The sequence below is a fragment of the Neofelis nebulosa genome, chromosome 11 (assembly GCF_028018385.1).
Source record: "Neofelis nebulosa isolate mNeoNeb1 chromosome 11, mNeoNeb1.pri, whole genome shotgun sequence".
NCBI classification, from domain to species: Eukaryota; Metazoa; Chordata; class Mammalia; order Carnivora; family Felidae; genus Neofelis; species Neofelis nebulosa.
In genome coordinates, this window is record NC_080792.1 from 28,404,398 (window position 1) to 28,419,618 (window position 15,221).

General features: G+C 41.7%; 1 protein-coding gene across 2 annotated transcripts in view; it reads left to right on the forward strand.

Annotated features, from left to right (window-relative positions):
* Positions 1-15,221, forward strand: part of EPG5 (ectopic P-granules 5 autophagy tethering factor) — a 133,060-nt gene that overhangs the window by 59,399 nt on the left and 58,440 nt on the right. For both annotated transcript variants that reach the window (XM_058692218.1, XM_058692217.1), the window contains exons 27-29: positions 1,760-1,922; positions 10,594-10,736; positions 12,442-12,598. In XM_058692218.1, the coding sequence (XP_058548201.1) occupies positions 1,760-1,922; positions 10,594-10,736; positions 12,442-12,598 (463 nt within the window). The remainder of the gene's footprint in view (positions 1-1,759; positions 1,923-10,593; positions 10,737-12,441; positions 12,599-15,221) is intronic.

Below are 15,221 nucleotides of genomic sequence, written 5' to 3' on the forward strand. Positions count from 1 at the left end.
GGGACAGCTTGGATGCTTTAGTACCTTGAAGGGTTTCCTCCTCAGCGTTCTCTCCATGAAGATGATTTGACCAGGCTGGCCCAGTCAGGTACCTCAGTTAGCCAAGTTGTGACAAGTCCTTCGGTTTCATGTTGAAAATGCGTGGTGCTTTCACGGACTAGGAATTTTACATTTCCTGTGGTGGCATTTCTGTGGGCCAGCAGTGCCAGCCAAGTGTTTCTTAAACTTCTCCTGAGGAAACTTTCTGACACTGAAAAGATGGTATTAAAAGGGTAGGCAATGAGATTTACTTTCTTTTGTCACTGCTTTGCTCCCTAACTTTCCATATTCTTTAATAAATTGCCTCGGGCACTTGATTGAAATGCGGGAAAATCATTTAGTGCTCTGAGTTAAAGTAGATACAGAACGATTAGCTCTTTGTTTTTTTGTTTTTTTGTTTTTTGTTTTTTTTTTTTAAACGTTTTTTATTTATTTTTTGGGGACAGAGAGAGACAGAGCATGAACGGGGGAGGCGCAGAGAGAGAGGGAGACACAGAATCGGAAACAGGCTCCAGGCTCCGAGCCATCAGCCCAGAGCCCGACGCGGGGCTCGAACTCACGGACCGCGAGATCGTGACCTGGCTGAAGTCGGACGCTTAACCGACTGCGCCACCCAGGCGCCCCTCTTTGTTTTTTTTAAGTGTTTATTTTTGAGAGGGAGAGAGAGCGTGGGAGGGGCTGAGGGAGAGGGGGACAGAGGATCCCAAACAGGCTCCGCGCTGACTGCCCCATGTGGGGCTCAAACTCATGAACCGCGAGATCATGGCCTGAGTTGAAGTCTGACACTCACCCCACTGAACCATCCAGGCACCCCCGGAGCAATCAACTCTTTAAGGGTTTGGTTCCAGCTTGCGGTCTGGCGAGAAGGAGCGGGTGTGGAGTGAATCTGTTTTATGAAGTAGAAGAGTCTAATCTTTGCGAAGACACTGGGAATCGATCTCTTACTGGCTTTTTTTTTCCTTGGCTGCTCTTGGTCCAGGCATTGATTGTGTGCACGTGCATACAAATGTGCACGCCCGCCAGTGTGCGCACACACATGCCTACACAGTAACATAACCGTATCAACACCCTTGTAAACAGCTTTGTCCATCTTTGACAGTTCAGTTTGAGTTGCTAATACCGAAGAAATCACTGGTGCTTACAAGCAAGGTACCCTTTAGAATGCTTTAATTAGGATGGGATTCTCATTTGCTCTTGTATATTTAAGGGTCCATGTAAAAAACATCGTTAGTGTAATACAGATTCTAAATGAAGCTTCGTTCCTGGCTAAAAAGTTGTCCCACTTTTCCTTCCTTTTTAAAATTTCTTTAAAAAAAAATTTTTTTTTTTTCAATGTTTATTTTTGAGAGAGAGACAGACAGACAGAGGGTGAGTAGGGAAGGGGGAGACAGAGAGGGAATCACAGAATCTGAAGCAGGCTTCAGGCTCTGAGCTGTCAGCACAGAGCCCGACTCAGGGCTCTAACCCATGAACCGTGAGATCGTAACCTGGGCCGAAGTGGGACGCCCAACCGATTGAGCCACCCAGGCGCCCCTAAAATTTTTTGTTAAGAAAAAGAGAGGATTTGGGTAAGGCTGGGCACACACCTTTGGTCCTTTGTTACTATAGGATACTTGGTCTTGATGCTCTCTGATGCAGGCTGGGGGGAACTGGAAGCCTTTATCACCTACCGTGCAACCTTTCCGAAGCCTTTCTTCTACTCCCTGATGATGTTTTTCAGAACTGCAGCTCTTCGAGAATCTCAGCAGGTTGCCCTGGATAGTGAGCTGTTGGACACAATGCCCAAGCAGTATGTTAATAGAGAAGAACAGACCACACTACATTTGGAGTGTAGAGGCAGTAGTGGTAAGAAATGCCAAGGAGCAGCAGTTGTAACAGTTCAGGTAAGATTGTTTAAGCTTCTTCTTAATTCAGAGAATTTTTAATTGAGTCCGTAATAGTGGCATATTGTTAAGAGAGACTGAAAGAAGTTTGTAGCACATGATTCACATCCTGAAACACTTAATACATTTGGGGGGGTGAAGACCCACACAGAGCTGATCATGTATTTCCGTAAGTGCTCGTGTGTCCGACAAGGACAGAAATTCAAAGAAAAGCATAATCACTGAGAAGATCCTTAGAGGGTTTTAAATTGATCTTCAAAAGACTTTGATGATGATGGTTTGGATTCTGTTAGAAGGAATGTGGGAATGGAGTCCTCTGGACAACCATTTAGGGGTCAGTGGCTAGGTCAGCCTACTTCAGATTGTTTTTGGGTGTGGTGGTGGGAATTCACATTGGAAAGGATGATCACTTGGGAGCTCCAGCTGTGTGCTGTGGTCGGTGGGGAGCCACTGAAGACAAACGTGGGGGGGACGTGTGGAAAGCAGGTCAGTTGGACAGAGCCTGCCAACAGGCAAAGGAGAGGCGTGCAACTCCGAGATTAGGAATTCAGCCGCCTCTTAGTGTCATCTTCTTGCGCTGGAAAAACAGGCTTAATTAAGTTGGGTCTGTGACATTGAAAGGACTTCAGAATGGAGCTTAACTTTAGCCAGCACATCATAGCACTTGCTTTATGCCTGACTCTGTGTAAACACTCTACAGAACTTATCCTCACGGCATCTCTGTGAGGTGGGAATTCGGGTTATCTTGTTTCCAGACGGGGAAGTAAAGGCATAGAAAGGTTAAGTTTCATACCCAGAGTGACACAGCCACTGAGTGACAGAACCAGGGAGACCCGGGCAGGCTGGCTGCAGAACACAAGCTCCTTACTCACTGCACCCTAGTCCTTCTGCGAGGGACTTCGGGTCCCCAGAGCTGGGGAGGAAATGCTCAGAGGTTGGCTACCGCATTTGCACAAACATAGCTCCTCTTTTTTTGTTAGCTTTTAGAAATCAGGGAAAACTTATTTTACTGACTCTTGGTTGTCTTTCATAAATTTCTTTTTGTGCTTCCTCATTTGAGCAGTTCTGATGTATTCTTCATCAGTCTCCTTGGGAGCCTGTTTTCTCTAAAATGTCTTCTCTGAAATAACTTATACACTTGTCTTTTTCGTTACCTTCATAATTTGTTTTTGATAAAATAACGTATTTGTATGCATCTAAAGTTAAGAAATTTGACATGGGATGTGAGACTCCCAAACACGGAGAGAACATCTTTGGCCAGGTGTTTTATAAAGTTAATTTTCTTTCAGTGTACTTTTCCCCCAGTTACTAATGTTTTAGTAACACTAGGTGGGAGCATTTAAGAAGGATCACTTGCAAAAATAATGGAGCTTGGAGATAAGTCTGCTGATTTAGGACCGAATTTGATTTGGTGCAAAAAAAAAAAAAAAAAAAAAAAAAGAAGAAATGTATCAAGTTCTAATTAAAAAGGGTGTCTTACTACCAATCTGTGCCTTCAGAAATACACTATTTTTCCATATTTTGGAATTACACATCTTTGCCAGGCTGTTAATACTGTACAGAGAAGGGAATTCTCCTAAGATGCATTTTATTAAGTGACTTGGTAAGATAAATACAAAAATGTTTTTTCAGTTCTGGCTAATAGCTTGCTCTGTGAAGAGTCATGAATACTTACTGCCCAGCCAAAAGCCAGTTCTCTTTGCCTGACCGCCTGTTAACTCTCAGGGTCTTGTTGTGGTGGGCAATACCACCGGGCTGACTTGGGAGCTTCAGCTCCCAGCCTGTCAGTGACCTGGCTTTTTCCTTTTCAGAAAAAGTCATCATAATCTTGATTTGTCTGAACTCTTGAATTGAAATTTCTTTTATAAGCTTTTGCTTTGTTAATTCTGAAATAGAAAGGTATACTTTTCCTGAAATACCTTCTAAGTAATTCTGATAAGACAGAGATTGGAAAGCAGATGATTTAGGATAAGGACTCAAATGAATGTGGCTTAGATTTTATTTTTACAGACAACACAAAAAATATTTATGCTTTATCTTCTCAAAAGAAAAATTGGTAAATGCAAAGATTGCTTGAAGAAAAAAGAAAAAAAAAGAAAGGACAGAGAAGAAAAGGAGATTTTATAGAGACCTAAAGAATTTGAAAAAATAGCTGTGTTTTATGGCCATAATCTCTTTAGAAATATCTAAGTTTTCTTTAAAAGCACATTCTAATTTTCTGCTGGCCTTACTAGTTTGCCCAGCACCCTGACTTTCAGTTCTGTTTGGGAAGATCTAGAAACTGGGAAACTCCCACTGATGGCTCCTATCAATATTGACAACGGTATTTACTTCAGCCGTTAATTTTGCCTGATGATGCAGATATGACAGAGGAATTGAAAATGTGAAGATGGCAGCTTTTGTAGTCTGATTTATTTTTTATTATTTTATTTTTCTTATTTATTTTTTAAAAAGTTTATGTATTTATTTTGAGATAGAGAGCAGGTAAGGGGCAGAGAGAAGGAGAAACAGAATCCCAAGCAGGCTCCATGCGATCAGTGCAGAGCCAGATGTGGGGCTCAAACCCACTAACTGCAAGATCATGACCTGCACTGAGATCAAGAGTCGATGCTTAACTGACTGAGCCACCCAGGCACCCCATATTTTTCTTATTTTAGAGAGAGAGAGAGAGAGAGAGAGAGAGATTGTGCGTGCAAGTGGGCAAGAGGGGCAGAGGGGGAGAAGAGAGAGAATCTTAGGCAGGCTTCATGCTCAGCACAGAGCCAGACTAGGGGTTTAATCCCACAACTCGGATCTTGACCTGAGCTGAAGTCAAGAGTCAGACGCTCAACCAGCTGAGCCACCCAGGTGCCTTGTAGTCTGATTTAAATAGGATTTCTTTGGAATGTTACACAGTAGTTGCTAACTAAGGTTGTCCAGGCGGTACTTGCTGGTTGATACTTCTAGGAATTGAAGATAAAAACTTTTTTTGGCTACTCATCAATAGCTAAGAGCAAGGTAGAGAGGAAAGTTGAAACTCTAGCTGCCATGAAGTTAGGACATTATCTAATCTATGCAAGTCAGTTAGGTTTGCTCTGAGTTTTGGCCAGAGATTGTACTTGAGGTTAAAGCTGTCTCATTACACAATGGATGACTTTGGTTATGGATGTCGGGGAGGGAAGGTGAGTTCTGATTGTTTATTACTCATCAAGAAATTGTCTCTGGGAGAGCATATGTCATGCAGAGGGTAGGTTGTGTTGCTTTTATACATAGAATTATATCCTCTCTGTATGCGTGTGTCTAGGGACCACTTCATGGCTATATCCAGTAGTTTTAATCCTGTTTAACGTCATTTTATTATCTGGAGATGTTGAACGTCATGAGGTCTCTTCTAGTCCCTCCAAATCACTAGCACTTTGTAGTTTCCCTCCAGAATTCCTTTTCATCAATGCAACCCTTAGATTGCTGGTTGTGCTTGCGTCTACCCCTGATCCCCTTAGTCATTTGTGACATTGGCTGCTTTTGCCTACTGTTTGTGTTGGAGTTCTTAATCTAGAGTGGGTGTGTGAATGGTCTTTAGTGAGTCAGTGAAGTCCCTGAAAGTATATGGAATTTTTTTTTTGTTCTGGATAGTTCATAACTTCAGTAGATCCTTGATAGTCTATGACCACTGCAAGGATTAACCCATATGTTGCTGACTCCTACTCTGCTTTTCTAGTCCAGAATTCTCTGAGTTCCAGATCTAGATTTCCACCTGCCTATGTGATTTTCTGTGAATGTCCCATAAATACTTCAAACTCCACAGGTCCCAGCCTAATCCAATTTTTACCCTCCAAACCTGTTTTTCCTGTAACAGGAAGTGGGGACCTGGGCATCTTTGTCATCTCCCCACCCTCATACTCCCCATCTAGTTACTTTCCAAGTCATACTGGTTCTGCTTCTGAAATGACTTTACATTTGTTTCTTTCTCTTTGTTCCCATTGCCATTGTCCCCTGGTAGGCCCACATTACTTTTCCCCTGAACCACTACATAAGGCTTCCTGTCTATAGACTCTCTCCCTGTCCAGTCCGTTTTCCATTCTGCCACATTCATCTTTTTTTTTTTAATTTTTTTTAACTTTATTTATTTTTGAGAGAAAGAGAGCGTGAGTAGGGGAGGGGCAGAGAGAGGGAGACACAGAACCGGAAGCGGGCTCCAGGCTCTGAGCCATGAGCACCGAGCCCGCCGTGGGGCTCGCATTCACGAGCAGTGAGGTCGTGACCTGAGGTGAGGTCAGAAGCTTAACCGACTGAGCCACCCAGGCGCCCCTGCCACATTCATCTTTTTAAACACAAATCTAATCACACGTCCAGGCAAAAACCTAACATTGAGTATCCGGTATCTAAAAGGAATAGGACCCTTCGGATCCCCCCATAGTCTATTCTTGATGAGTTTCTAGTGGCATCATTTACCCTTTCCTAATCCCTGAACATTTTTTTTCTAGCCACATAGGCTTTTGCCATTCTCCAAACATGACATGCATGTTCCTACCTTCTCTCTCAGGCATGTGCTGTTACTTGTTCTCCCACACCCATTCGTGAGCTCCTTCCTCTCATCCTTCCATGCTCGGTTCAGGCAGCATCTCTCGAGGTCTTTCTCAGCCCCTCTAGTCAGACTGAGATAGTCCCTCCTTTCATAGCAGCTTTTGCATAAATGCTGTTGTATTCACCTGCTATTTTTCCTACCGGTCTGTGAACTGCTGAGGAATAGAGTTCCTGCCCTTAGGCATCTGTATTTCTGTACCATCTAGCATGGCTCCTGGCACATAATAGGTGCCCTTTCTCGCCCCCGAATGAGTCAGTGAAAACCACCAGCGCGTCAATCATGAGGTTATGTTACGACTTGTTTTGTATTATCATTACCTTGTCACACTGTTACTAGATTTTGAGTTGCGTGAGGGTCAGGACCTTGTCTTATTCGGGTTTCTGTTGTTAATGCCTCACACGGTCAGTGCCATAGAACCAGTGTGTTTGAAGGAACGAACCGTAGATTTATATTCTTCACAAGTAAACCCCCTGATTTTAACTAGCTTTAGGGATTTTGTAGATATTATTTGGTTGGAAGGTGGAACCTTTTCCTACTGGAAATTAGCCGTCATTCTGTGTGTTTACCGTAGGCCAACTTAATGCTTTCCATACAGAATCTCCGGCCTCACACACTGCTGCACTTTTCGCTCTACTACAAATGTCTCCTAGGTGGTCAGTCTTGGAAGCGATAAGGATTGTCTTCCTTCCGTACACGAGATTATTTCCCAGCTCTGTTCGGAGCACTTCTTATCACATGCTTGGGCACTCTTATATCCCAGGTAACATGCCGGTGACTGTTAATCTTCACAAAGTGGGGATGAGAAAATAGGTTCAGAGAGTCTCAGAGACTTGCCAAAACCACACAGCTAGTAAGTGGCTCAGCTGAAATTCAAGCCCACGTCTATTTGAACTCAAGACCCAGGCTTTCCCAGGCAGTATTGGGAAATGAAGCCATTTGCTTTTAGCTGTTTCTGCTCCAGCTTCTGAAGACTAGGTTAGCTGTACAATTCTGAGTAAGCTGGTCATGGCCATCATCTCTCTAAATTAACACGTGTACCACTTTCTCTCTCTGAGTTGGTGTGACAGGATCATCTTCTTTTTCAGTGATTAGAGAATTCATGGACCGGATCAATTTTTTAAAATCAACTTCATGGGGAATGACTTTATATTTTAAATATAAATTTTGACATTAAAATGCAAGAGTATGTTTTAAATATAATTTTAAATGGCTCATTTGTAAAGATTTCAAATTGTATCATGAACATATTTCATTGCTTAATAGAATTTTTCGTGAGGGAAAAGCCCTGGAAATTTCCAGCCATCTGCAAATGTTTGAACTATGTATAGCTTGTTTGGGGTATACAAAAGCCAAATATGTTTTATGGGAAGTGAGACGTGCTTCTTCTGTGGTCGTCTCTCCCAATAGAAGGCTCTAATAATTCAGTGATATTCCCTGAGGAAATGGGGTGATTTATAATAGGGTTCCTTTTGTTGGACTTCGGTATTGTGGGGCATGTGTGCCAGACCCAGGATTGATTTATTATCATGTGAAAATTTTGCTCCATCCTAGAAATGAAAGATGGAAAAGACCCACTGAGGGCCTCACAGTACTGTAAGATCCGACTCGCTTCGTCCAGCTTGCACATGGCTTTGTCTGCTTACGGTGACTCCGGCGCGCCCCCCGCCCCCCGCCCTCGCCGCTTTGTGCCGTCGTCTCCAACTTCTGGCGATTGTGAGCCGCCAGGCACTCAGCCCCTCTTCCGCCCTAGTGAGCAGAGAAAATTCTCTGTAGAGCTGGGGACAATGAGCAAAAATAAGTAGACTGGGAAATAATGAGAACTTTGAGTTGCTTTTGTGTGTGAGGATGTCTGAACTTTCCCACCTCGGTGCTTTGCCTTATTCCTGGGCATCTGTGGTTTGTCCGGCGTGGGGTGGCAGTTCTGCAGCGCCAGTCCCTTGGTCTTGACGGCATTTCCCAAGCGAGGGCACCTCTGTCCTTTCTCTCTTGTGCTTCCCTCCATCCTCACTGTCTTCCTCCCTCCCTTCACGTTCTTTCTTTTCCTCCCTGTTTGCCTGCTTTCTCTCCAGGCCAGCCAAGGGCCGTGGCCCTCAGAGACCCCACCTCATTGCACTCGGTGACACGTTAGGCATCGAAACTGTGCAGACTCCTGACCACGTTTTAGGCTGTTCAGCATTGGTCTTTGATTTGAGAGGTTGGAAATTTAATATTCGTGTTGATTCATTATGTGGTCTAATGGAAGTCATTTAATCATCTTATCTTTCATTTCTCCAATAGTAGAAATTAAAATAATTGTTAACATCATATGTTCTTGGATCTTCACCTTCATGCCTTTTGATTCAGACTAACAGCTTATTTCGTCTTTAAGTAAGAAGCTTTGTAAAGCTTTTTAATATGACATTGGTGAGTTTGATGGAAGAAAGTTATCATGATCATGAAAGCAGGCGCTCCGTGTACCGTCAGAGTTGTGCTATACTGGGGTGCTGGGTAGAACAAAACAAATAGCACCATTGCCCTCCAGTAGCCTTTCATCTGGAATTTACGATAGTAACTCTGGCAGGGACATCAGGACCTCAGTTAAATACGTTTGTGAATTAAGTATTTACATTATTTACAAACAAAGGATATCTGTAATCACTGCAGAGGTGGCTAAAGACTGGGTTTGGGCATGTGTGTATAAAGGAAAATGTAGACCCTTTGCTGACTCAGTGATTGGAGGAGACCGTTGGAGGAGAGTGTAGGATTTAACATTCCCGCCTTCTGAATGTTCTCATCTCTTCAGCATTCTCTGCTATGCCTGCAAGATAAGGCCACATTCCCTAGCCTGCTCCAAAGGACTCCCCAGGACAGGAACCCCAGTCCCTAGCCTGACTGCTCTGTGCTCTCCAGCCCTGACCTCCCTGCCTGGCTGGGCTTCTCTTTGCTGTCCCTCTGTTCTCTTGTGCCCCACAACTGCCACATGGGTTGTGTCTTTGTGTTGCAGCCTGGGCCTAGGATATGTTTTGCATCATTCATATCCAAAAGGGGACATCGAAATGTACAAACAAAGCAGCTATCACATAGGTCACCATCAACTAGTTAGAGAAAAGGGATATTAATAATCCCCTCAAATAGGAAATACATAATCTTAAAGAAAGGCTAATTGTTTAAATTGAAATAGATTTAGTTTTTTTTTTCTTAAACTCAATACATTCTCCATTGTCACATCTTTACTGAGAACGAGTAAATATTTCATCAGTGACGAGCTTTTGGGAACCACTGAATCAGTCACTTGCTCTTTCATAGGCATGCAACTGATTGGCGCACTTCTTGTATTTTTTCATATTTTGTTGTTTTATAATTGGATATGTTTTCTTCATTTCAAAAGGACAAGTGTTTTATTAATAGCATCTGTGTCGTGCTCTTTGTATGCTTGGCACACATGAGATGTGCACCCTAGTGGTTTAGGTTGACGTGTATGTGCTTTTTGGGTGGGGAGAATGGAGAGTGGTCAGGGCTCAGGGGAGGGGGCTCAGTGGGGGAGACGCTTGGTGTGCTTCCAGAAAACCTCAGTGGTAGAAGACATTGAGTCTGGTTGTGTTTTTTTTTTTAATTGTTTTTTAAAATCTTTATTTATTTTTGAGAGAGAGAGAGAGAGAGACAGAATATGAGAAGGGGAGGGGCAGAGAGAGAGGGAGACACAGAATCCGAAGCAGGCTCCAGGCTCCACGCTGTCAGCACAGAGCCTGATGCAGGGCTCGAACTCACAAACCGTGAGATCATGACCTGAGCCGTAGTCAGACGCTCAACCGACTGAGCCAGCCAGGTGCCCCGAGTCTGTTTTTGATGAGAATCGGGGAATCAAAACATAAGTGACAGAGAGCATATCCTACAAAAGACTGAACCAGTGATAAACTCGCTCCAGTTTGATCCTTCATGAAAAACCTGAGATTCTTGAATAGTTTTTTGACATTTTTTTCCCCACCCCTCTCCTATTCAACTGAGAATTTTGAGTTATAATATTAATTATAGTAATAGTTCTTCATCAGATGCTCAGTATATTTATAATATTTGCTTTAGGAACATAGCAAGGACAAAAAACGTCTTGACCACTTTAATCTTTTTTAGTTTGAAGGTATGCATAAAAATGAAGCAGTAAGCCAACAGCTTCATGTTTTGCGAAAAGAAGTGAAGCAGTTGCAAGCAGAAGCTGCTAAACCACCATCACTTAATGTTGTGGAAGCTGCTGTTCACGCGGAAAACTTGATTACGTAAGTTTTGAGGGCATTATAATTTAAAATGCAATGTTGTTATTATTGATAGTAATCATACATGCTACTATACCCCCAGACACCCACTAATTAAATTAGTACAGGATCAGCAAACAATGGCCTTTGGACCAAGTCTGGCCTGCCACCTATTTTTATAAATAAAGTTTTATTGGAACATAGCCATGTCCATTTATTTACTTAATGTGCATGGCTTTATACCACAATGGCAGAATTGAATAGTTGTGACAATTTATGGCCCATAAAACATAAAATATTTACTGGTTGGTCCTTTATAGAATAAGTTTGCTGACCCCTGAATTATGAGATGATACAGCACATTGAAGTTCAATCATGGAGAGATTGAGTGCTTAAGTTTTATATCAAAGTTGCATTTACCCAGGAAGTCAGCATTGTCAGCTCAGATTATAGAGCAGAGTTTGAAGGGGAATTGCTCAGGGGAATTAGGTTCTCAAGTATAGTTGCCAGCTTGCATTTGGCCATCATGGCTTTTCCCTTGGAGCTCCTGGCCTACCTTCAATGTCTTCTTTCTTCCTAAAGCCACCAGGGCATGACTTGGGAGAGTGGTTGACCCTGCCTTTTACTTTAAGGTGGTTCCACATTCCAGTACCAGCAACTAATCCCCCAGCAGATCGGCGTAGTGGTGTGTGGGGTGGGGCATTGAGTTCTTTTGTGGATTGGACTGGGGGTCCAGGGAAGAAGGAGATGAGGTGAATAAGAAATTGATGTGTCTTTTACTAGCAAAGGAACTCAAAACAGCCTGAGACTTAGAAGAGATATCTTTATTCTGGGATCTTATTCTATATAGAAATCTCTTTCTGTGACACGGGTTTTAAAATTTAGAGAGGGGCACCTGAGTACTCAATTAAGCATCCAACTTTTACTCAGATCATGATCTCACGGTTCACAGGTTTGAACCCCGCGTCGGGCTCTTTGCTGAAAGCTCAGAGCCTGGAGCCTGCTTCAGATTCTGTGTCTCCCCCTCTCTCTGCCCCTCCCGGGCTCATGCTCTGTATCTCGCTCTCTCTCAACAAGAAATAAAAGCATGTAAAAAGAAATATTAAAAAATTTAGAGAAATAAGTAATTAAATTAATTAAAAATGCATATTATATAAGGAATACACAAAGTTAAAGAATTATGAATTACATATAAAATATGAAACATTTAAGAATATTTAAAAAAATTTTTTGTAATGTTTATTCTTAGAGAGAGAAAAAGAGAGACAGCATGAGCTGGGGAGGGGCAGAGAGAGAGGGAGACACAGAATCTGAAGCAGGCTCCAGACTCTCTGAGCTGTCATCACAGAGCCTGACGCAGGGCTCGAACTCAAGGACTAGGAGATCATGACCTGAGCCGAAGTCAGCCGCTTAACTGACTGAGCCACCCAGGGGCCCCTAATAAGGGTAAGAATATTAATAATATATATGATTCCATCCCTCCCCCCCCGGAGGACATAAAATCATTTCCGTGTATTCAAAATAAGTTGTTGGGTCAAGGTAGAAGATACTTATCTACCCCATGAATTTTTTTTTCCCCATGAAATATTTTTAAAGTGACATTTATTTGGGGGCTCTGAAGGACTCTTAAGAATATTGCCTGTGTGAGAAGTGTAGAGTACCACGGAAGTACTTGTGAGTCTGTATTCTCTTATTGTAGACCAGTAGCCTCACCTGTATTTTCCCACAGGGCCCTAGTGAATGCCTACAAGTTGCAGCCTACCCCTGGGGTTCAGAAGGTTGGCATTAGCCTCTTCTTTACTGTTGTGGGTTATGTCAGTGATGAGACTCAGCGCCATCCTCCCACAAGGCAATTCTTTACTTCATGCATTGAGATCTTGGGACAGGTAAGGTAATTCTGTGTTTTTAGCCTCACTCACGTATATTGAATCTCTGTAGCATCCTCATTAGTTCTAGTGAGGGTTGACTTCAGACTTCTGTTACACGTTCAGAGTCTTACATAAGTCAGAAGCCCCTTTGAATTGTTGACTTCTCAAGATGCGATTAAAATTGTCGGTATAGAGTTTTGCTTCCCATACAAGAGATAGTAAGTTACTCATATTTGAAAGTCTGGGAGACATCAAACTTTTTCATATGCTTTTTGTGTTATTAACAATAACAAGCTCTTTATTATTTATAAAATGCTCTCCACTTCATCCTCACAGTGACTCTGAATGATTGATATCCTTTTCATTTTAAAGATGAAAACACAGGGGCGCCTGGGTGACTCAGTCGGTTAGGTGTCCGACTTCGGCCCAGATCACGATCTCACAGTTCATGGGTTCGAGCCCCGCGTTGGGCTCTGTGTTGACAGCTCAGAGCCTGGAGCCTGCTTCAGATTCTGTGTCTCCCTCTCTCTCTCTGCCCCTCTTCCACTCACGCTGTCTCTCTCGCTCAAAAATAAACATTAAAAACAGTTTAAAGATGAGAAAACAGGTCTCTGAAAAATGAAATAACTTGCCTGAAGAATATAGCTGGTCAGTGCTGGAGCTGAGCCTGTATCCCACGTCGTCTGTCTCAGTCCATGTTCGCTCCACCTCTCCACTGCTGTCTCCCAGTTGCTATTCTCAGTCCCCATTTCTTGATTTGACTTACTATTAAAAATACAGATATTTAACAAGGCAAGAGCAATGTATCCATGCACATTTGTGAAATATGTCATAAAGGAAAGGAAAGCCGCTTGATGGAAAATATGTAAACACTAACCATATACTCTTACCCAAATTCAATGGAATGAGTCCTTAGTTATTAGATACTTATAAGGGGACAATATAGAGCAGAAAATAAAATAGATTTTTAAGTAGTTTTTTTCCCTTGATTTTAAAATTGATGTATGCTTATGATCAGCAATGCAGACAATATAAAAAGTGTAAAGAAGAAACATTTCTCAATTCTAACCTCCTGGAGATAGACACTGGTTACAGAGCTAAACATTTTATTATAGTTTATCTTGTGTATGTATGTTTATTAGTGTGTTATGTGTGTGTGTGTGTGTGTGTGTGTGTATGTAGAAATGATGTATCATTCCTATATACAGCTAAATAGATAAACTTCCTCAGAAATGGGCAAGTGCTATTTTGTAACCTCGTGTTTTTCATTCAAACACAACTTCTAGACATTATTCTGTGTTTATAAATATAGACTGATATCATGGTCTTTAATACATACTGTTCCATGGTACAGATATATTGTAATGTATGGAGCCCAGGGCCCTGGATGGATATTTAGGTAGTTTGTTTGTTTTGCTACAATAAGCCTGAGATAAATGTTCTTCCACATCTCTGTGAACTTGGACTATTTTTTCCAGGATAATTTCCTAGAAGTATGGTTGCTATGTCAAAGGGACTAACATTTGATGTATATTGTCACAGTGCCCTGTTCCCACTACCATAGCAGGGTTTGAATTTATTGCACTCCATACCATAACCAGTGTTAAGAATGATGATTCTTTTAAAGTCTTGCTAATCTAAAAGGGGAAGTGTACCTTGTTATTATTTTAAGTTGGATTTCTTCAAGTATTTGTTAACTTGCATGACTTTTTCATATGTTTATTGGCCATTTAATTATTTTTTGTGATTTGCTAGTTATTGACCTTTGCACATTTTCTGTTGCAGAATTTCTTATTTTTTGATTGCTTTGAAAGAGCTCCTCAGACTATTAACCTGGTATCTGGAATATGTTCTAAATTGATTTTTCTACTTTGTCATTTTCCTTTTATTTTATCATATTTCTTGCCTTATAGAAGGTACAATTTTTGTATATTCAAATCTCTCAGTCCTCTTAGTATTTCTTTCTGCCTGTGGTCCAGCTTATCGGAGCTTTCCTGGCCCTGAGATTATTTAAATACTCACTTACATCCAGTACTTGAAACATTAGTGATCTTGATTATATATCAGTTGTTAAAGTTAGCTTTTTAAAAGTATTGAAAGCACATCTCAATAATATCTATAACCTAGAGGTTTTGTTTTCTTGACAAAATGTTGATACTTAGTGGGGGCGCCTGGGTGGCTCAGTAGGTTGATCATCTGACTTTGGCTCAGGTCATGATCTCATGGTTCAAGAGTTCAAGCCCCATGTCAGGCTTTGTGCGGACAGCTCAGAGCCTGGAGCCTGCTTTAGATTCTGTGTCTTCGTCTTTCTCTGCCCTCCCCTGCTCGTGCTTTGTATCTCTCTGTCAAAAATAAACATTAAAAAAAAAAAAAGTGCTGATACTCAGTAATCATGGTAGGCACCTTGCAAATTTCTGGATTCAGATTATCCCAATATTTTAATCTTTTAAAAATTCTCTATGACTTGTCCAAATCAAATTAATGGATCATCCAGAATTTTTAATATCACTTCCATTAGAAGTGTTAGGTTTATCTGTGATGATTTTAGATTTTTTTTTTATTGTTCCACATTTTCATTTAGAAAACGTTCTGTTTGCCTTACACACTAGCCCTTAAAACTTGGTTGTATAAATAAAAGTTG